At 38.0% G+C, this 21,449-nt stretch overlaps 1 protein-coding gene across 2 annotated transcripts; it reads right to left on the minus strand.

The window, feature by feature from the left end:
* Window positions 1-1,012: 1,012 nt before the first annotated feature.
* TCAIM (T cell activation inhibitor, mitochondrial) lies at window positions 1,013-20,630 on the minus strand. 2 transcript variants are annotated; one of them, XM_062603563.1, is made up of 11 exons: window positions 20,538-20,630; window positions 18,454-18,524; window positions 15,343-15,475; window positions 14,648-14,801; window positions 13,218-13,464; window positions 11,768-11,890; window positions 9,226-9,323; window positions 7,496-7,587; window positions 5,373-5,605; window positions 4,701-4,832; window positions 1,013-1,548 (listed from the first exon to the last, which is right to left on the minus strand). In XM_062603563.1, exons 2-11 carry the CDS (start codon window positions 18,483-18,485, stop codon window positions 1,323-1,325), a joined length of 1,470 nt encoding a protein of 489 aa, XP_062459547.1. In that variant the 5' UTR covers window positions 18,486-18,524; window positions 20,538-20,630; the 3' UTR covers window positions 1,013-1,322. The 2 variants fall into 2 exon arrangements, with proteins under 2 accessions (XP_062459547.1, XP_062459548.1); XM_062603564.1 differs by having other exon boundaries at window positions 18,454-18,532; window positions 20,538-20,592.
* Window positions 20,631-21,449: the final 819 nt, after the last annotated feature.

Below are 21,449 nucleotides of genomic sequence, written 5' to 3' on the forward strand. Positions count from 1 at the left end.
ATGGGACTGGCTCACTTGCTTAGCACAACCGGGACATGGGCAGTATCACTGATGCTAGATGGAGCAAGGGGAAGTAATGTGAAATGGAAGTTAACTACTTGGAAGAAACTATCAACTGATCTTCAGAACCTATACAGGAATTAATAGTGATGTGGTTGAATTTAAGACCCAAGGGAATCACAGCTTCTGTCTCAATGTTTTAAAATTGACATGTTTGAGATCACAGGGAGCTGGGGCGGGTTTTGTTTGAAGTCTGGCATCATAATAAGCAACTTGATGCTGAGCCTTTTACCAGGAGAACCACAACTTCCCTGCTCAATACAAATATAAATAAAAATACAAGGCAATTAAGTATTTAAGTTCAGAAATGTTAAGACAGTTGGTTCTCCGCAGAAGATACTTTGCAAAGCAGTAACCCAAATATGAAATGCATCTTGGCATGTATTACAATGAAAAAGTGTTGACATACATTCACACTTCAATTTTTTCAAGGAATAAAGTATCAGTGAAGAACCATGTGTTTGCCCTACTGCAAACTCCCTGCTCTCACTGAGAGCTATTTACTCTTGCAGACAATACTACACAAATCAATGATTCCTTTCTTTAGATGTCACATTGAACTACCCAGGTTTTAAGTGTTGTGAATGAGATTTGCAATCTGTTCTAGTGTAAGTAAAGAGGATTGTCTGTATTTATGAAGCAAATGCTGGAAAACAAAGGGAATGGCACCTCCTATAAACTGCACACAGTTACAGGCAACAATATTGCACCAGCATATGAAACTAGAGACCAAGTTAATGTACATCTTTCTTCTGCAAAGTGTCTTTTCCCTTGTCTTTTCTTTTTTAATTCAAGAATAGGCAGCAATATGAAATGTCAGTATTGCCACCAGATAACTCACACACCCAACTTCTGCATTCAATGAAACCTTAAGGTAACATGTCATGTCTGGTTTGAGACATCTTCATCTGAGATTACCTATCTGGGATATTGAAAAACACATACACATGCACACTTTTGCAGACTTGCAATTTAATGTATTTTCACCATTCACTAAAAAAAAACACGGTTTCACAACTGCTACCATACACTGGGATTCCTACAGTAGTATGGAGAACGTACAAATGTCTTTCCAGAACTATCAATACTGAGCACTGTGCATTGTCCAGGACTCCAATTCTTTTTGAGCAGCAGTTCAAAGAAAATTTGTGGGTTGAATACTGATATCAAAATACAGATTTAAATAATTTACTCTTAAAAACATTCATATTTATAGCCTCTTATGGAAAATAAGCAATTCCTCTGATTATCAGATATGTCCCTCAGTTTTTCCAGTTCCAAGGTATGCACAGGTCTCCATCCTGCAGCACAGAGTAGAAGTGAGAAATGCAAAGGTGCATGCCTTGTAGGTACGGCAGGGATTCTTCTAGCAACCGCTTACAGCAATCTATCATCTGTGCACTGGAAACACTGGGCTCCTTATACAGGCGATCCAGAGAAAATCTTTTAGTGGAAGTATCAATTAGCTCTCTCTCTGTAATCATCATCCTAGCAAATGAAGACAACATACAGTGACAAAATTAGAACTTATTATCATAAAAATACACCACCTGGAAATAAGTATATTTGTGGGTTATATGCATGTAAACAAAGGTGTCACTTCATGGACAGCTACCTTACAGCTGAGATTTTTGTGCAGGCTGATACCCATGTCTACCTCAGAAGCCTGACTGAACATGCTTCCATGACTAAGGGCAAGAGCATGCTGACAGTCACATCTGAAAGCCTGCAGCAAAACATTTCTTGGCTCACCAGAAAAAAAATACTGAGATAAAAATCCTATGAGAATCTATTTTTAATGTAAGGGATGAAAGGACTTAAATAACCTTCAAAGTGTAAGCTTTAAGAATAAGATCATGTTAGTAACTCTGTCTTAACTCCAGTACTCTGCATGTCATCAAAAGCAGATGACAGGTAAGGTCACCTGATGCATATTAGATGTGTTAATAACTTACTAATTGCAGAAGTGTATGCATTCAATTGGACACAATGACCTTAAAGGTCTTTTCCAACCTAAATAATTCTATGAATACTGGATTCATAACTTGCAGATGATTTTTTCCATTCACCCCAGACAAAGAGTGGCAAGACACCACATAGCAATCAGAAGCTACTCAGAAATAATGTGCAGAATCAACTCAGAGTCACTGTAACTAATCTCATGCAGAGACACTTCAGGTTGGTTAGCATATTCAGGTTAGTCAGCCAGCCTAACTAGCTCAGGCACTGTGCCCCATTCACACAGCTGTAATTCCAGAGCCAGCTTGGCTACAGAAACAGCACCATTACTGCCCTACAACGCAGACCCTGTGCAGAACAGGAGGAGCAGCATGCCTGTGGGGCCACTGGGATGTGAATCAGCCCAAGCTAAGCAGAGACACAGCTACTGAGACTGACTCATGCGATAACATGACTGCAGGGGCTCAAAACCACTTTCCAAAGCCTATGAATCTCGTGTACTTGCATGGCACTACACTCTGCTGAGGTCACAGTACATGAGCCCAGTTCTGGCAGGCAGGGATGAGCTGAGCCAGTGAATTAATCTGGAGCAAGCCTGCCCTCTGTACTGACTGTATCTGTGCCACCCTCCTGAACAGTTCTCTAATACCTGAGCACAAAGCTTTCCTGTTCTGCAAAACCCAGGGCTCCCCTGAAAAATAAAATAAGCTGCACATAGTGAGAACTGAGGTTTTCAGTCTCCTCTACAAGGAGGCTTACACCTTTATCACAACATAAACCTGATACTTCACAAAAGCATGGGAAGGAGAAGCAAATTCATACTAAATCCTGCATTACCAGAAGATTGACACTGTCCATACAGATAATACCATTTTCTAGAGCAGCAGCATTTGAACTCCCCAGTGCATCAGGTCATACAGTAAACAGCACTGCATAGGTGGAATTCTGTATGTAAAACATTCATCTGAATGTGCAAATTAAATCCAGTACATCTTAAAATGTTTTCTTTTATCTCAGGGCCCCTTAAGCAATCACAGGAGGCTAAGGAAAATCAGAAGTACAGAATGGGGTCAGTTCAAGGAAGCATTAAGTGAAAAAGGAGTTCAGCTTCAGAAAAATACAATTAAGGGGAAAGATGAAATATCCACCAAAATAAAAAAGGAGAGGTGATAAATACAGAATGACTGTTTTGTATTTCCTACAGCACAAGAACAAGATAATGACAAATCAGGTTGTGGGTCTGTAAAACCCAGAACACCTTTTGCCTCCTTCATGTATGTATGCTATATGTAATTCAACTGTGCAATTGGTGCCACAGGGTATTTTGGAGTCACAAAGCGTAAATATGCTCAAAAAGTAGATAATTAAAGATGGAAGAAAAAGAAGACAGCTGATTACTCTCTGAGAGGAGCCACACATTTGTCCTGCATTAGTGTCTATAATGTGGGGTAGTGTGAGAAGTACTGGAGAGCGAGTTACCCAGATGCAAATGCATATGTTTGCCACAACATCCCTCCCAACCTCCATAAGACACTTTCCCAGCTGTCACATGCTTTCAGCTACATAGAGAGCTATTCAGAAGTTATATGGCAAAAATAATCTAACTTGAAAGCTGGACTAGCGTTATGGAAGAATTCCACCAAATCTCCATGTTTTACCAAAGTCCATCTCCAAAATACATCCTCCCAAGTAACAAAGTCTTAAAAGAGCTAGAACCATAAAGCCTTCAGTAAGACTCATGCCTAAAATAACCTTCACAAGAAACCATCTGGATCTATATGTCATGTATACACTCATGACAATGTGGTATTTCAACAATTCAGTAAAAGATTTCCAAAGCAGAAAAGCTTGCAGTAACAATCTCTAAAAGGTAACACCCAGTCACCTATTACAGTATTTTACTAGAAATAAACACACAGTATCTCTACTTCATGCTTTTAACTCTCAAAGACACATACAACACCCACGATCAAGAACAAAATTTACAGTTCTGATGGATATTCCAAGTCACAGAATCACATAATCATTTAGATTTCAAAAGACCTTTAAGATCATTGAGTACAACTGTAGTCTATGGACTTTATTTATAGTCCTTTGACTCAACTATTATCAACTCCCTCATCTCACTTCCATCTGTGAAAGAGTACCAAGGAGGTGTTTCTCTCATCATTCTATCAGATTTTTTTCTTTCCCTCACTAGGTGCTACCTGACCTTTTCCCCTGTTTAACTGACAAACAGCTAGGAAGAATAATTCCCTAGTTGGTCTCAGTTATGTTTTTTTTTTTTTAAATTTTACTGCTTTCTCATCACAATGTAAGTAGCCTTAATAGAAGTTTGCTGCTTTCTGAGTCAATAAAAACACCATGTCTCCTCTGGGGAGGTAACTGTAAACACATTCTGTAATTGTCTTGTACACAAAGATCTTATATTTCTGAATAAAGTCCAACTTTCCTACAAGGTGAAGGATGAGGATTTTCCAACAACTATTTGTGTTTGCTGAACACTGAGATTTTTACTTAGTAAAGCTGCTGGGTAAAGTTCTATTTTATAAACAGAAGGGTTTTTTTCCTACCAGAACAACATAAATACATTCTTCAAAGTTATCCTCCTCCTCCAAATAAAACATATGATATGCAAAGATTTTAATGAGCTAAATGTATCGAGTCACATGAACACTTACTCTTCCTTTCTTTTAAGATTCTCTCTTGCTTCCTGTGCTTTGGCAAAAATAAACCATTGAAGGGTTGCTGGATCACAGACTGTTGGGATCGTAAAGTGTCCAAATTCATGCAAGCTTGGTGCATATCTGTCACTAATGACACATCATGGAAATAAAAAACAAGGTATAACCTTTAAAATGAAGTATTTACATTAATTACTTTCAGAATTAATTCTGAAGTTAAATATAAATTATCACAGTAAGTGGTAAAAGTAATCAAGTTTGGTTCATGAAAATACAGAAGCATCATACATAAAGTTTTAAAATTACATTTCAAAAGAAGCTGTCAACAATACTCCAAAAATATAAGCAGCAACACCATCATACAGAACCGAGTGTTAACATGCTGGCACAAACCCTTCAATTTAACCCAGCACAACACTGTAAGATGAAATGTTACTTTGAAGAACTTTGACTCTAACTTGTATGAAATTAGCAGGATTTTCTTCAGTCTGATTCCTTCTTAACCCATAAAAAGGAACTTAAACCTTTAGAAACAAAGAAACGTTGACAAAATGAAAATCTGAGATTATATTAATTTTCTTTTTAGCAAGAGCAGTAATCAGTGTAACAAAAAAAAAAAAAAAAGCGTAAAAGCTCTAAAAGGAAGAAACCTTCCCTGCAAATACCTACCTTTCCAGAATCATCTGCAAGCCTCGCAGACTGCGAGGATGAAAAGGTAGCCTACTGTCACATAATTTATTATAGAAGGAGTCCAGAGTCTCGTAGTACTCTTCTAGAGTCAACAGGGGTTGCAATTCTTCAATATATATTACTTGTATGCCTCCCAGAAGCTGGCTTATCCGATCTTCCAACAACAGCAGCCTTTTTTGAAGTTTGTAATAATTTGGCAATCTCTCAAAAATCTGTGCACACACACACAAACACACACTTCCTATGTTACAAAGTATAACACTTAAAATTAAGAAATGAAAATTTTAAAACAAGAAGCTATAAAGAAAGAGGCACTTAACAATGTGAACAGGGAACCCAAGGTGAAGAAAAGAAATACAAACAAAAGGATAAAAAAAAAAATAAAAATCAGAAATATAAAGCATATACACTTTGAGCCAGGTATAGTGGAATAAGCTCCTAAGTATTTTTGGTATTTATATTGTAAAGGCACCAAAAGGCCATAACAAGATCGATGGATGTGCTCTTTCACTATAAAAAAAGCCCAAGAAATAATAATTTGAGGCCTACACAAAATGTTTATCACCAGAGTTATAGTGGTACAGCTACACCATATACAGTCAAAAGTGGTTTTGCCAGTCTAATTTATACAAATTCTCAAAAAAAAGAGAAGTCTGTTGCTGCAACTAGTTCTTTCCAACGGTCTGGATAACTTATCTCGAGTCTGAAAGGAGGGAAGAAAGAAGGAAGGCACCAGATCTCTAATCTTAAAAAGGTATACCACAAAAAGTTAAGAAGTGATCAGACTTGTGAGTGAAGATATAGGCGGTGTGACAGGGAGAAGGTTGGAACAGTGAAAAGGGAAAGTGCAGTAGTAATCACTACTTACCATCTACCCAGTTGTTAATATAACATAGTTTTCCATACAAAAAATTACTGCTGCTGGAACAAGTCAAGTGAATAATCTCTTTAGAAGCCCAAGAGAGTAGTTAAATCATGACAGCTTTTGGCACAATAAAATCCACTGGCTCAGCATTAGCATTTATTATAGAGAAAAACTGCAAAATTCTTCTAAATATTTTACCTCTGAAGAAGCATTCTACAGACTGACTTGGACATCATTCAACTGCTGCTTTTTCCTTACGATCAGTAACAACAGTACTAATACTTAAGACTGCTGCCTAAAATGGCTTAGAATTAGACAAAAGATTCTGCTCTCTAAAAATCAAGCAGCTAACAAAGCTCACAAAGATTTTCACTGACTTTTACTATGTATCATTTAACATGATAGTCGGTGCATTTTAAAATAAAAAGCCTTTGATTTCAGGTTGTCTTCTAAAGCAAATACCATCACCACAACTACACACATTGTCCCATCTGCAAAATACTTCGTGTGGAGATACGATCCCTTCAGAAAACCTGTTGGCAAAGGTCAGAAAGGGGAAGAATTTCTCTTTTCAAGGAAGATAGCATTTCTGAATACAGAAACAGAATATTCTGATATTCTAACTGGCTGAAATTCCCAACTATGAGGTTCCAATTATGTCCCTTGCAAAGAATTTTTTTTTTTATAGAACCGTCAATATTTCAGCAACCAAAATTCAAGAAAATTTCCTTAAGTGATATGCTGGTATCATATTTTATTTGTGCTCCTTCGCATACAATACTTTTATCATTTAGAATGCCAGAAAGCCTGTCAAACATCCACATTATCTGCCTAAAACAACAAAGCAGACTGACAGGGTTGGTTAGCAGCTACTGACTGAAATGATCACTTCACAGATCTGAATAAAATTCCTAAATTCTTCATAGGAATGAGCTCTTTATAGATCAGGAAATATTCTGCTAGTGCTCACAGCATAGACTGGAACACTGCAACAAATTTTCTTTATATTTAATCAGGGTTATGACTGTTTTGTTAGCAAAAGAAGCAGTGAAGATCTGAAGATTGTTCTTAGCATATCACAGGATTAAATTTAGAACACAATGTAGACAGTTATGCTAAACACAGTAGCTATGTGTTTGCTTTATATTACTCACCTGTAGGATTTAATATTTTGGTTATAGTTTAAAAAAGGATGTCATAAAAAGAGGCATTATCATTTACTACAAAATCCCCTTACTTTGGTCCAGTGATGGTGAACATCCATGGTCCCCAGCATTATGTGGCCTGCTGCACTCATACCTGAACGGTCTGTAAATACCATTGTGTGCCCTGAGGATTGAACAAACCTCTTTATTAATCTGGCTATTATAATTATTACTATTTAAATATTGTCATTATTTAAGGTTTAACTATGCTACTAACATGTCACAAGCAACACATTTCTGCAGCACAAACATGTACAAGTAGGTGCTTTCCTTATTGTCAAAAGTTGATTCTTGAAAACTCCAAGATTTTTTTTTTCATACAAACCTTACCTAGCATTTGCATTCTTCCTGCTTAAACTTGACAGATTTTTAGTTAACTGGACCTTTCTTCTTACAAAGACTCTTTTTAAAACAGAATCTCAGCAGACAGCATATTCAAAGAATATGTACAAATTGTGTATACAGTAGGAAATACATGCCATATGCTTAAAGAATATGCAAGGTAAAAGTTGGCCAAAGCAGTATTAACAGAGCCATTTAACACTACTTTCACAGAACAACCTGCAATATGCAAGCCGTAAGAAACACTTTCGCATTAGGTTTTTGCTCTTTTCTTAAAAAGAAAGAAGCAACATAAAAGGATAATACTAGGTTGACTTTTGGGGTGATAAATCAGTTTTGAGTCTCTGTTTTTTTTAAGTGAAGCACACAGATCCTCAAGAATTCTTTAGGATAAAAGCAGAGGCAACTATTTATCAAAGTAAGCTTCCATAAAAGTTTTCAGTGTGATGTATTAATCTACAAGACAAGACTTCAACAGAAAGTCCTGCTCTCAGAAATCAGTTTTCAAAAATCCTTAAGAGCAACACTGACTTTAAGGAATCAAGTCCACACTTGCAGCCCAAGGCAAGATCAACTGTACATGTTTAATTACTGACAGGTATTTGTCCAGTATATTATTAAAGATCTTCAAAGATGGAGACTACAACAGCTTCACAAGATAGACTTCTTTACCTGAGCAAAGCTAGAGAAACGAAGTTGAAACATGACACAATTTAGAACAACTATTTATTGTCACTCTGTCTTTTGACAAAGGATTATGCGAACCCTCAGATGAAAGCCACTCAAAACTTACTATCTGCAGACATGCATAAAACACGGAGTTATAATTACATGAAATAGCTACTGCTACAGGTCAAACAGCTGTACAAGAAGAATGGTACATCAGGTTTAGAGAATACATATATTACGTATTATGTGTATATTTTATATACATATATACATAAAATACAGGTATTTTATCGAAAATGCATAGTAAGACAGTATGATTCTAAAGGTATTCTAGTAAGTCCTTATACTGACTCCTTAGAGAGATACTCATGTTTTTGTCTTGAATCCACCATGGCTAATAATCTCTTGCTGCCTCCATCCTCTCAAAAGGTTCAGTCTAGATCTTTATTTTCATGTTTAGTACTAAGTCTAGTGCCTTCAACTTGCTCAGTTTGCACTTAAGTAGTAAAATAGAAGCTGAGTATAGCAAATACACTATAAGATGTTGTGGTTTAAACTGAGTCACTTGAAAAAATACCCAGTAGCTTAAAATGAAAGCTCTCACCAGCTTTTCAGCAAGCCGGTCAGATTTGTTTTTACAGTTATCAAAAGCATTTGTGAATAGAACTAGAGCTCCCTTGTCACAGAAGACTCATGAGCACCTTTGAGTCAACAATATATTAGAATATATGAAACAAACAACAGAAAATACCTTTAACATTTTTTAATACTTCAGGTCTCTGCTGGACTAAGCGACCTAGACTGTGTAGCTGGCTACAGCGATGAGCAACGCCCCAGCTTCTCTGCCACCTGAATAAAAATATAATTGAAAGCATTTAATTTTCAATATTATTAAAATAAAACTCCTATGTTGAGATATAGCTGAAAGCCTTCTAACACAAACAACTCAAAATAGCACTCCAATAGTAATAAAAGCAAGGGCAAATAAAAGGGAAAAACTGTTTCATATGCTATTTGAACAGATAAAAGCTAAATAAAACTTCAGTCTTTCTTAAAGTAACAAAAAAAAAAAACACCAAAAAACAACCCCCCAAAAAACCCCATGATAGACAGAACATAACTTGTAAATCTCTCCACCAATAAGAAGTGGGTTAGTAAGTAAATAGCTTACTGACAACTCAGTATTTGGTTCAGTCATGTGGCAAGCACTTTCTGTTTGTACACTGTGTAATGCTCACCTGGAAGAACAAGTACTTTATATAAGGATATTTTCCTTCAGCTCCTAGAACAAAACATTGCTAGGATTCCAGTGGTAAGTTGCTACATACATACATATTCATGTTTTACAACGCAGTAATTTTTGTTAAACTATACAGGAGCCAGGTGTTAGGTTGGCAACTTCAATACACATAGCTTTGACATCTCATCCATCACAGACAGATTAAACTCCTAACTTTCAAAAAGCATTTAAATCATAAAGTTGTCCCAGTTTATTGAAAAATTGCATCCTTTTACAAACTTCTAGTTCATACAAAAGTCTAGACTGGCTAGAGTTAATTTTTTTTACAGCACCCCCATGTTTTGTATTTTTTACAAAACCAGTGTTGATAACATACCACTGTTTTGGCTACTGTGCAGTGCTGGCGCAGTGACCAGATTTTGCTTTTTCTTCCCGCTCTGCCCACTCTCCATCAGCAAGTAAGCTGAGGTGACTGAGTAAGCTGGGAGGGGACACAGCCAAGACAGGTGACATCAACTGACAAGAGATATTCTGTATGTTGTGCTCAGCAATAAATGCTCAGAGAAAGAAGAAGGAAGGGGAGACCTCTGCGGTTACAGCATTCATCTTTCCAAGCAAGCATTATACGTGCAGAGGCTCTGCTTTCCAGAAGTGGCTGAACATTTGCCTGCTGATGGGGAGTAGTGAATGAATTCTTCCTTTTGCTTTGCTTCACTTCACCTAAACTCCTATCTTGATCCATGAGTTTTCCTGCTTTTGCTTTTCCTATTCTCTTCCTCCCATCCAGAGCAAGCAGCTGTGTGGGCGCTTAGCTGCTGACTGGAGTCAACCCACATCATCTAATTTAGGAAAATCTAACAAATACTGCTTGGGATACAGAGAATGGTGCTGTGCCAAAGGACTTCTGAGGCAATTTAATCTATTATAATGAAAGCCATTCTAGTAACTATTTACTGTTACCTAGCACTATTACTCTGCTTTCAGTAGCACCAAACATCAATGTGATCCTGCAAGATCACAAGTAGTAGCTTCCTATTAAGACACTTGTTTGTCGAGTTTCTAACACTCGCATTCTTTTCTGAATTGTGACAATGTAACTCTTGGAAGGTTAATAACTCTTCATGGAACAATAGTTTTACTGTACTTTAAGAGCACAAACTATAAGAAAATTAAATATAAGCCATGAATAAACCCAAACCTACACATTTAGTAAAGACTATTTCAGAAACTTGAAAACCCTGATGATAACACAGTTACAGAGGATTAGAAATCATGATAAATAAAAAAAAATTAAACTGGCTTCAACTTAGAGGAAGCCACGGTCTTCTACTGGGTAAAAGAACAAAAGCATGATTTCAGAAGCATCAACTCTCTCTTCCCTGGTTAAAAGAACAAACTAGCCCTTGAAATAATCCCCCAAGTTTATTTTTCCATTGTTAAATACCCTCATTGCCATCCTCCCATCCTGAATACCTCACTTCAGAACATCCTTATTTGAAGGCACAAAATTTAAAAAAGGCAAACTGTTTTCTGAAAAATATTCTAAAGAATGTTCTAAAGATCACTACTACAACTTTCAGCCCATTCAAGCAAATAAATACCCTCCTCCTCTAGAGCATGGGAAACAAGACACTAGAAAGAACAACATTTGTAATAAGCCTTCATAGGATGTCAGGATGTACCATCCAATCTCATTACTATTGCTAATCTAGCTGCCTTTGTAGATACTGAAATCAGGAAAAGCAATTGTATCCAACAAAACACCCAGACTAATGAATATGTACAGGTCCTGTTTCAAGTGCTTCTGTGTTTGCTGCACCTAGAGCCTATGTTATTAGTTACAAATAATAGGTCTTTTTGAGCAGACTGTAATGGGAACTTTTGTCCCAACAGAATTCTTCTAGAAGAATACTATTGAGTACAGTAACACTTTTCCATATATGAAATATAGCTGTTTTGCTGAAATAAGCCTTTAAAGCTCATGGTGTATTATTACACAACACTTCCTTGCTCTGACTGTATTAATATAAGTCCAACTGATCTAATTTATTACCTGATATCTGAGAGCTGGAGTTGATGAGAGAGTTCAAATTTTAAACGCTCTAGTTCTTTTCTAAGTGGCAAACTCTTTTTCAGCTTATTTACTGCACTTGCTTCATTATCATCTAGCCAGGATCTGAAACAAGAGGAGGAAAAAACCCCAGCGGTATGCTGTATTAGCTTTCTTGCAAACAGTACAACTAACCGAATTCTTACTGTTAATATTAATGTTTTATTTCAAGTCACTAGGTAAGAGGATTGTTCAAAAGTGGAAAACAGAAGACGAAACTGCTAAATGCTTCATTCTTAAGATATCTACAAACAAAAACCTAGTGCATAATGTCTTTGGGAGGGGGATTAGAGAACCAAACTGAGCCAAGAGACACTGACAGTGTTACAACTGTCTGTAAGACCTAAAAGTGTGAAGGGCGCAGAGCAGCAGATTACAGTGATTTAGTGGGGCAGCTTCAGAGCTTACTGCCTTAGTAACAGAAGTTCCCACACATCTGTCTTTTTAAAAGAAAACAACAAAATGAAGTGATTTAAATAGACTATCAAATAAGGGAGATGGTACTAAAGAGCTAAGTTAGGTAACTCTCACAGAGCTGGGATGATCTTTTGAGGTCCCTTCCAATCTCTAGCATACTGTGAACAGAGATGAAGCAGGTCAAAATTTTATAGTTTTTTTGTCAATAATCACAACCAGGCAAACATGACTCATGGAATACATCTAACACTTTCAGTAAATAAATCATCCTATTTCTAGGAAAAGAGCTACTATTTTAAGAGATTCATGCCTTTCTTCACAGCCTAAGCTTGACACTTATTTTCATACTCTTATTTTTACAAATACTTCCATTTTCATACTATATTCTAAGCAAAAACAAAAATCAAATCAAACTCAAAAGCAAACAGAGAAAGCTCAGTGCCAAATGGTTAGGTATTAATCAGACTGTAAATATGTAACTGCTCAGGGAATTTCTCGTAAATGTGTAGAAGTAAAAATATTCTCTAGTACATTAAATCTCATAATCTGATAATGATATACTAACAACAAAGTTAATAGCTGTATAGTTTTGTGTTAGAGGAGTCCTGTAAGAGGTAAGGAACTATCTGGAGCAAGTGGAACCTCTGCCTCCGTCTGAACTGCCACCAATATTCCATAAAACTGGAAAACTAGATTAACCAAACATGAATGTTGGGCAAAGAGACAAGAATACCTCAGCTTTGCTGTTACTGCAGTTATCACAGCAGCTCATTTGAACTCTCTTTAATTCAAATTAAATTGTAAAAAGCATGACATGATTATATGTTAGACAAGGTTCTGTATTGTTCAGAAAGTTTACTGACTGCCTCTAAAAAACTCAGCATTAGAGTCTGGCTATATATCTATATAGCCATATATATATACATTTATAACCAATTTGGCTATAAATTATCAGTTAAATGGAAGTCTTACGTACATTAAAGTTGTTTCCACTCTCTGGGCTTGTTCCAGTTCCTCCTCAGGATCCTTGAATCCAGTAAATGAATAGTAAGTCTTATCCCATTTGACAGGTCTGTTCACTGTGCTTTCTGCTTCCTTGAGGGGCTGAGAGTTCACATTCAAACTCTGAACATGCTCTGTAGATAAACTGCAGGAGTTGAGAATATCTAATACAGTGCTCAGGAGATCCCTAGTATGTAATGTGAAACTCACTGCTCGAAACCCTATAAAACACAAGTCCCACAAAATTAGTAATATTTAATTAAAATTATTTAAAATGCATTCACATTTCTCTCATCTTACAATAACCCAAATAAGGCGTGCACAGCTGGAACTTATTATAGTTATTTCAATACTCAGTGCAAAATTCATATGCCGTTTCATTTTTAAAACTGTTACATGTTCAAAAACATAGAGCTGTTGTAACTATCTGAATCATTGGACAAACTGGAAACATACCTACAGATGCAGCTTAACCCCAAAAAATTATTCTTTTGCTTTAGCAGTGGCAGTTTTGTCCAACAGCTCTACATAATTCATGTCATTATTGATAAACACTTTTGATATAATTTATTGTAGAAATGCAGCATTACATCAGCTCTTCCCAGGCTATGAACAGGAGCTTCAGAACAAAACACTACACTTGCCCAGTTGCTTAAAACTAAGTCACATCACTTAACTATTAGGCCTAACTGCCCCATTAGAATGCAAGCAAGTATTAAGACTCAAAAGCAGAACACAGCTGCCAGTCTGACTGTTACTTTAAGTAGACTGGATATAACACTACTATTTTCTTGAAAAACAGTATGATTTTATTTTCTAGCACTAAGGTCCTTCACAATTTGCTGAAGTGTTTTGACTAACAGGGTACTAAGGATAAAGCTCATCTGTTAGATAAGGCATATTGGTACAACAGACACAAATACACAGAATAAAATTAATCAAAACCAGTATTCCAAACTTTGCAATATTTTCTGTAGTCTCAAAGTAAGAGACTGGGGTAAATTGAAGCTTTAGATATTTATACAACCTCTGCTTACAAAATAAGCTCCTACTGATCCTACAAACACTCTGACATTATGTACTACACATCATATGCAATTAAAACAAGGACCCAACTGTTAAACATGACAATGGCATTAAAAAGCAGAAAAATTATCATTTGTATCAACCTATGTTTTTACATTCTCATACCATAACATGAGATCAACTTTGTAATTTCTCATTCTGTCAATGCCTCTTAAAGCTTAAGATGTTTAACCACTTGGGATGGTCCTGCCTGTAAGACATTTTTATGGTTTGACAGGATTTTATTCACTTGAAAAGACTGCACAAGGCTTAGTAATGGTCTGAAAGAATGAAAGAATTCAAATACAGGAAAATATATTCTACACAATATAAAAGCACCTGAAGCACTGAAGGATTCTTGAACATTAGAAGAGTTTGGTTCTCTTTCTCTTACATAAAAAGTAAGTGGAGTTGGCTTAAAGGAGTGAAATCCTGGTTTCTGTAGGTTCTCCAAGTAACCATTTAATCTCTTCAGAGAGTTTTCATTTACTTCCTGTTAAAAAAAAAAAGCCAAGGAAAAAACAAATTACAGATTAAGAATTTGGCCATTTTTCATCTAAACCTTTTTAATCTTACATGCAGAATTTTTACAAACTGACAGCTGCTCTTAACAAGTAGTGTTCATTTTCTCAGCATGAGTAATTATCTTGCATGAATAAATTGTATGATGTATATATTCACATTCTTGTCCATTCCAAAACACCACTTCTAAGGCTTTCAAGCTTAAAGAAACACATTGATTCAAGTATAATGCACAGCATTCTGAAGTTATAAAGCAAGTAATACGTATTAGAGATTTGTCAGGGAAGATTTGGTATTTTCTTTATAACAATTAAGCAGAAAATATGACTAACAAATAATGGATATTTAAGGGAGCTATTCTTGTTAAAAATAAAGTACATGTTTTTGTTCTCTGGTAACAACCATAATCCATTCTAATACTAATTTTGTTTCTCTGACAGCAGGAAAACTAGAAAATCTCCATCCTTGACACATGACACATTTACAAAGAAAGCATACTGAGAGATTTTTACCCTCTCTTTGGGATGCTGGCCAAAGAAATCTGGATGTACAGCAAAATAGAAAGGTCTGAGAGCACTGATGGCATCAGCTCCTGACAAACTTCTTGACTGAATGCCCCATAGCAGTATCTTCTCCAGACATAACCTAATAAAGTAATAAAATCTTTATGTATGATGCAACCAATCAAGTGACAAACTGACATAAATTATGTCAGAATGTGACAGAATCGAGCAAACATTCATAGCTGCAAGTATAATAATTTAAAACAGGTATCAGAAGTCCGAATTCTGGACTTTTTCCCTTAGGACTCATAAAGCTGTATTTATATAGAGCAAACCCAACAGGTTTGAGGGATGGTGGATGCTAATGGCTGATTAAAGACAAATAAATAAGTACAATAACTTTTCCCTCTACTTTCTCAAAGCAGGCTCAAGTTAAAATTCCTCAGTCAAGTAGTTCAAATGATGAAGACTGGCTTTAGTGGTATTTTTCTGTAGCTACTGCTGAAGCTGCTCTTAAAAGCCACCCCTTACTTACTTTTGAACCTTCAAATTAAAAAGCCAAACCCAGTATTTTTTAAGCAGTGCCACAAGAATAATAAGTTTTACCCAGGAATAATAATCACAATTCAATCAAAATGAGTTCTGCATTAGACTGAGGTCTACATACTTGTGCCCATTTGAAAAAAGTCTGCTTTCCCAAACATACTCTTTTATAGAAGACATCAAACAAAAAAAGACAGCGCTCTTTTTGCCCTTTGATCTTCACCAAAATAGAAAAAAACAAGAAATTTCAGGTGAAGCAATATTCTTTTCCTACCACTAAGGGCAGAAGGAAGTTAAGCTGAAGAAGTTACAGAACTTCAGAAAGTAAAAAAGACTGAATACTTCCAGTGATGCATAAATTAAACAAGAGCTCTGCAATGAACATGCCTGTGTAACAGAAGATTGAAATGGAGGGAAAACCAAGTTCTGAATCAAAGCAGTACAATGCTGTTTCACTCCTTGCAGTATCAAGTCGAACTGCAAGCCCCAAACAATATATGGCAGGTTGGAGGTAAAGCTGCTTCCAATTCACATAAAATTAGTAACTTCATTAATAATAGTAAATAAGATTGTTCGACAAAGACTTATTTGTTCAGCATTCTAGACCTAATAATCATTGTGGACAAACAAACATGTGAGACAGCTTCCCTACTGCTTTCACTAATTCAAAAAACCCAAACAACTAATCCAGAAAGTCCCGAAATTTGTGCTGAGACAATAAGCAGTATTTTTCATGTTGGCAAACGGTAGAGTAAATGACAACAGTTGAGTTGTCAAGCAGATGCAGTGACCCTTACTTTACCTTTTTCCTGTCAACCTTTCCAGCTTTTCAATTAAAAAACATGAAAGCAGTTAAAGCTAATGTTTCCTGCCTAAGAGGTGGGCAAATACTGGATCAGTAGGTCTTAAAAGTCAGCTTGCTGAAAACAGATGTTTTCATAGAAAACTGGGATGGAAAACCTGTAATGTGAGACGATTCATGGAATTTCAAACCATTAGGACTAAAACTGATTTTCATGCATGTGAATTAAATGGAAGATTAAAAAAAAAGACTGTACTACTGGCAAGAGTTTCTACCTTCTTGCTGGCTGCATCTCTAAGACTAATCATCACTATAGCCCTTGGTCCTGCTTCAAATAGCAGGAGATGATTAAGTACCACAGTAATATCAGGTTTTTATGGAGAGCAAAAGCTCTTGGTGGCAAGAACATGCCAGAGTTGCTCAGTGACACAGGAAAAGACCCGCTTTACCATTTTGCATCTGGAAACACCAAAATAAATTGTCTTGCTGAGAAAGAAATAGCAGATTATTTTTTTTTTTGTGTGTGTGTGTGTGAACATGAAGTGGTAAAAAGGAAAAAAATTAATCTTTCCAACAAAGGGGAAAAAAAGTAAACCAACCTGCTATTCCTCTGATAGCAGTTTTGACTAAGTTGCCATGCCCATGCAAAAAACCCCCATTTACCTAGACTCAGCTGCTATGAAGAAGTAAGGAGCTCAGTTCTCCCTTCGCCTTATTTGTACACTATTTCCCACACCTACTCTCAAGCTACGCTGTGTGCCATTGCCAGTAATCAGGAAAAATGTTCCAGCATACCTGGAAACTATTAATCATACTTCCAAATTTATTAATCATAAACTTCCATCTGGTATTCTACAAGGAAAATGGCCAAGTATGGTTAACTTCAGCTGCCGTGCTTTGTAACTAAACAACACTGTCATGCTAGTAGGAAGGCTCAGGATTCCAGCTAGAAGTCTATTTTGAACTTGCTTAAAAGAGAAATGCTCAAAGGCCAAAATTAGTCTGTGTGACAGAAGGAAGAATCCATTCACTGAAGGTGAAAGACAGAACTTGGAGGCATCCTTCAAGTGAAGTGACAAAATAAGTGAATTAAAAGGAACTTAGAGAAAGAAAATGCAAGAAAGATGCTTATGGCTTCACTCACAAGGAACAAGGATTCTTCCAAGAGCTTCATTTAGATCTGATGAGCAGAGAAAGTATTTGCATTAAAATAAAGGTCATAACCACTTTGAGGACAGCTGTCCCCACTTCATGAAAGATAAGAAACACAATCTCCACTAGAACACATTATGCAATCATACTCTAGGACTGATCTAATTTATTGATTAAATAATTCTCTTCAGATTTCTTTCTACCTTTTTTTCCATATGTCTCTGAAGTTTAACTTTTTGGCTTATAGCTTTGGCACTGAAAAGCTTTGTTAGATAAAGCTCATTATTACAGATACATTCATTCATTTTTAAACGCTGAGCTTCAATAACTCAATAATGCAGTAATATATTGGGTATCATAGTCATATTTAGACTACCACTTTCTCATAACTAAGCTATTTTAAGCCCTTGTTTTTTGAGAGCCTTTCTAACGCCCCCCTCAGGACAGGCATATGGCTTTTGGGGATTTTCAACTCTGTTGAAAGCTTCAAGCTGTAAAGATGAGAAAGCCAAATAAATAAGCCAAACTGAACAAAAGTACCAAACCGGTTTTACATACATGCAAGTCACAAGCAAACACTTAAATATATGGTAAAGGTAAATTAAGTCAGCAACATCCCATACCTTCTCCTCACGGCTCTCAAGCAGCAAAACATTGCAGCAACTCAATGGTCAAGCCAACTTTCAGCCATCCACTAACCCACTTGGGAAAAAAAAAAAAAAAAAGAAAAAACCCCAGCTGTTTAGTAACGGACATTATGAGTATTCCCCCTGTTACTTACCAGTGCATTCGTCTTGAAGTATAGAAACAAACAAACAAAAAAAAAAAAAAATAGAAGCTTTCTTTAATCACTAACACATACCAGCCTGTGGAATTCAATGTACCTTTTTACTGTGCTAAGTTCAAAATTTTCAAACAGATTATAATACTTTAAAATTTATATACCATATTTATATGATTTTATGGGGGCACAATAGAAAACCAACAGGAAATGCACTGTCACGCAACAATGCCTGGAAATCTTCATTAGAAGTTTGCTGGCTTTCATAAATATGAATTAGCAATTTTTACCAGCAAATTCTGTAAATTCAACTGTAATTGAGAGCTTTCCAATAGGAGATAAACCACTTCGTGTATCAGAGTGTTAACACATACCTAGTTATTAGGGACTATGAAGGCAGCTCCCTATTGCCATTATTTTCTCATATATCTTTGTGCACTTTTAATGTGTTCCCACTAACTGCGCCATTTTAAAGCACCTGGAATGAGCAGTTATCAGAGAAATACCCTCCGTCTTCCAATTCTACATGGTAGTTCCTATGACTATTTTGCAAAGCACTTGAAGTTTTGGAAGTGCATCTTACTAACACAAATATACTTAACTAATAGCACAAATTGTTTACCAAATAGTTTACTAGAGGTGAGTAGAGCAAGAAAAAGATATGCTGAGTCAAAACATCCCCAAAACACTTTGTAATTGTTGTCTTCTGATTTTCAGCTAGGTGGGAGGACAGTAATAATTTCATATTTAGTGTCCTTAACAACAGTCCTAATCATAAACTAATACATTAAGAAGCTCTCTGGTAATAAAACAGATCTCTATAATTTTAGCTTCAGGGATTTGCACAGAGGATGGAAAAAATCCAACAATCTCACTAACCTGTGATGACACTTTGTATTATCACACAAAAAGTACCGTTGTTTCTCGTTTAAAATGCTCTGTTAAGCGCTCAGAAATTGTTACATCCCTTAGTTAACAAACAGACCCTCCTAGTTTTGAGCCGGCTTCACCTGCACCCCACCTCATACGAAGCAAGACATTGATTACGCTGTACTCATTTTGCAAAAGCCTTTGAAAACACGACCCTGGCACGCTACTACCTCATTATTCCAACCGAGATTACCTAGTTCAGGTGTTTGCGTACGCCTGACCCTTAAAGGCAACATGAAGGAAACAGTATGAAACTAATACCAAAAGATAACAGCGTTCAGAAAACAAGCTCGGGTGAAACGGATTCACCCGCTGCTTGAAGGAAAGCAAGCTGAAACGACCCAAACTCCCCAGTTTTAACTGTTTAAACAGCACTAGCTTTAAAACGCGCCGAAGGAGGGGGGTTTCCTACAGCCTCTTAACGGCACACTGGTCAGCGACGTCTGGCGCGGCAACCCCCACCCCTAGCTATATTAAAAGGCTCGAAAGGAGCAGCCTCACCCGCTCGCCGCAGTTCTCGGTCTGGGCCCTACGCCAAGCACCGCGGGCCGTACGCGGCGCCCCGGCAGGTGCCTCGGGACCCGGCTACCTGACAAAGACGCGCGGCCGCAGCGAGGCCCCGACATCGGAGCAGCCACGCCAGGCCCCGGCCGACCACCTGCAGGGCTCGCGCCGACAGCTGCCGGCCGTGCGTGCCACCGCGCACGTAGAGCTACGTACGTTCCGCAGCGGGCAGGCTCCGCCGGGGCGGCAGCGGGCGCAGCCCCTCGCCAGGTCCCCCGCACCCACCCCGCGGGAGCGGTTGGGGGGAACTGATAGAGCTCGGCCTGGTTTTAGCACAGCCCCTGCACCCCTCTCCAACCACCCCGGCTCGGCCTCGTATCGTCCTCCGGCCACCGAAGTTGGCGACGGATGAGACAGTCCCCCGAGAAAAAGAGCAGTGGGTCACATTGCCTCCCCTCACGGCGGAGCCCAAGGACCGCCAGCCCCTCTTACCGCCACGGCCGGACAGCACCCGCCGGCGCTCGACCCCCATTGCCTGGCGCGGCCACCCCCACTGACGCTAGGCGGTGGGAGAGGGCGGGGCGGGAGCAGTAATTCCGGCCAGGGGGCAGCTCCTCCGCCGCTGTCCACCCCGCCCCCGGCGCTCACGTAGCCTCCGTGCGCCCCTCTCACCGCGCAGGCGCAGCCTCAGGGTCGCCGTGCTGTGCTTGTTGCTGCTGGAATCCGTTTGGCTCCGGGGGGGGGATAATGGTGTTGTGGGCAGCGGTGGAGCTGGCCGCCCGTGCGAGGGGTGCTAGGTGTCGGGGCTTGCTTCTGGTAGTTGAGTGTGTCCACAGGGACTATGGAGGCACAATAAGTCGCAGCTCTTTTTGTGTGCGGGTTCTCCGAATAGCGCAGGAGGAAAATACTAGAAGGCCTAAGAACCAGCCGTGAGCAACGCCGAGGGGAAAAGCAAGAACGATTGCTCGGCGATTAGTAATGCTCGATGCATAAATCTGTTTATTTCTCCAAGGTAGCTGGTATCAAGAAGCAGCTAATGGAGATATGCAGCCTCAGAGTAAAAACGTTTACTGATCTGGCGAGTTTTAAAACAAAGGGGGTTTTAACTCCAAGGGATTGGAGTTAACCTGCATACAGTCCATTGCACTTCCATGCAGAGAAGGTTAAAAAGCAAACTGTCAAGGCTTAGGAACTACCTGTAGTTCAGTGAGACTTTAATTCAAGTTGATGCTTCACAAGCCATGTGGTATTTGTGTGATTTCCATGATGTGAAGCATGGGTTTTATTTGATAGAAGCCATCAGTTAGCAAGTACAGTGGCTGCATAATTATAAAGATGGAAAAATAAATTTAATTGATTAAACAGAAAGTATGATGTTCATTTCACCTGGGATTTAACTATGTG

Source organism: Pezoporus occidentalis, unplaced genomic scaffold, assembly GCF_034315485.1.
Source record: "Pezoporus occidentalis ecotype Australia unplaced genomic scaffold, CSIRO_AGI_Poc_V1 ctg80, whole genome shotgun sequence".
In the NCBI taxonomy this organism is placed as follows: domain Eukaryota; kingdom Metazoa; phylum Chordata; class Aves; order Psittaciformes; family Psittacidae; genus Pezoporus; species Pezoporus occidentalis.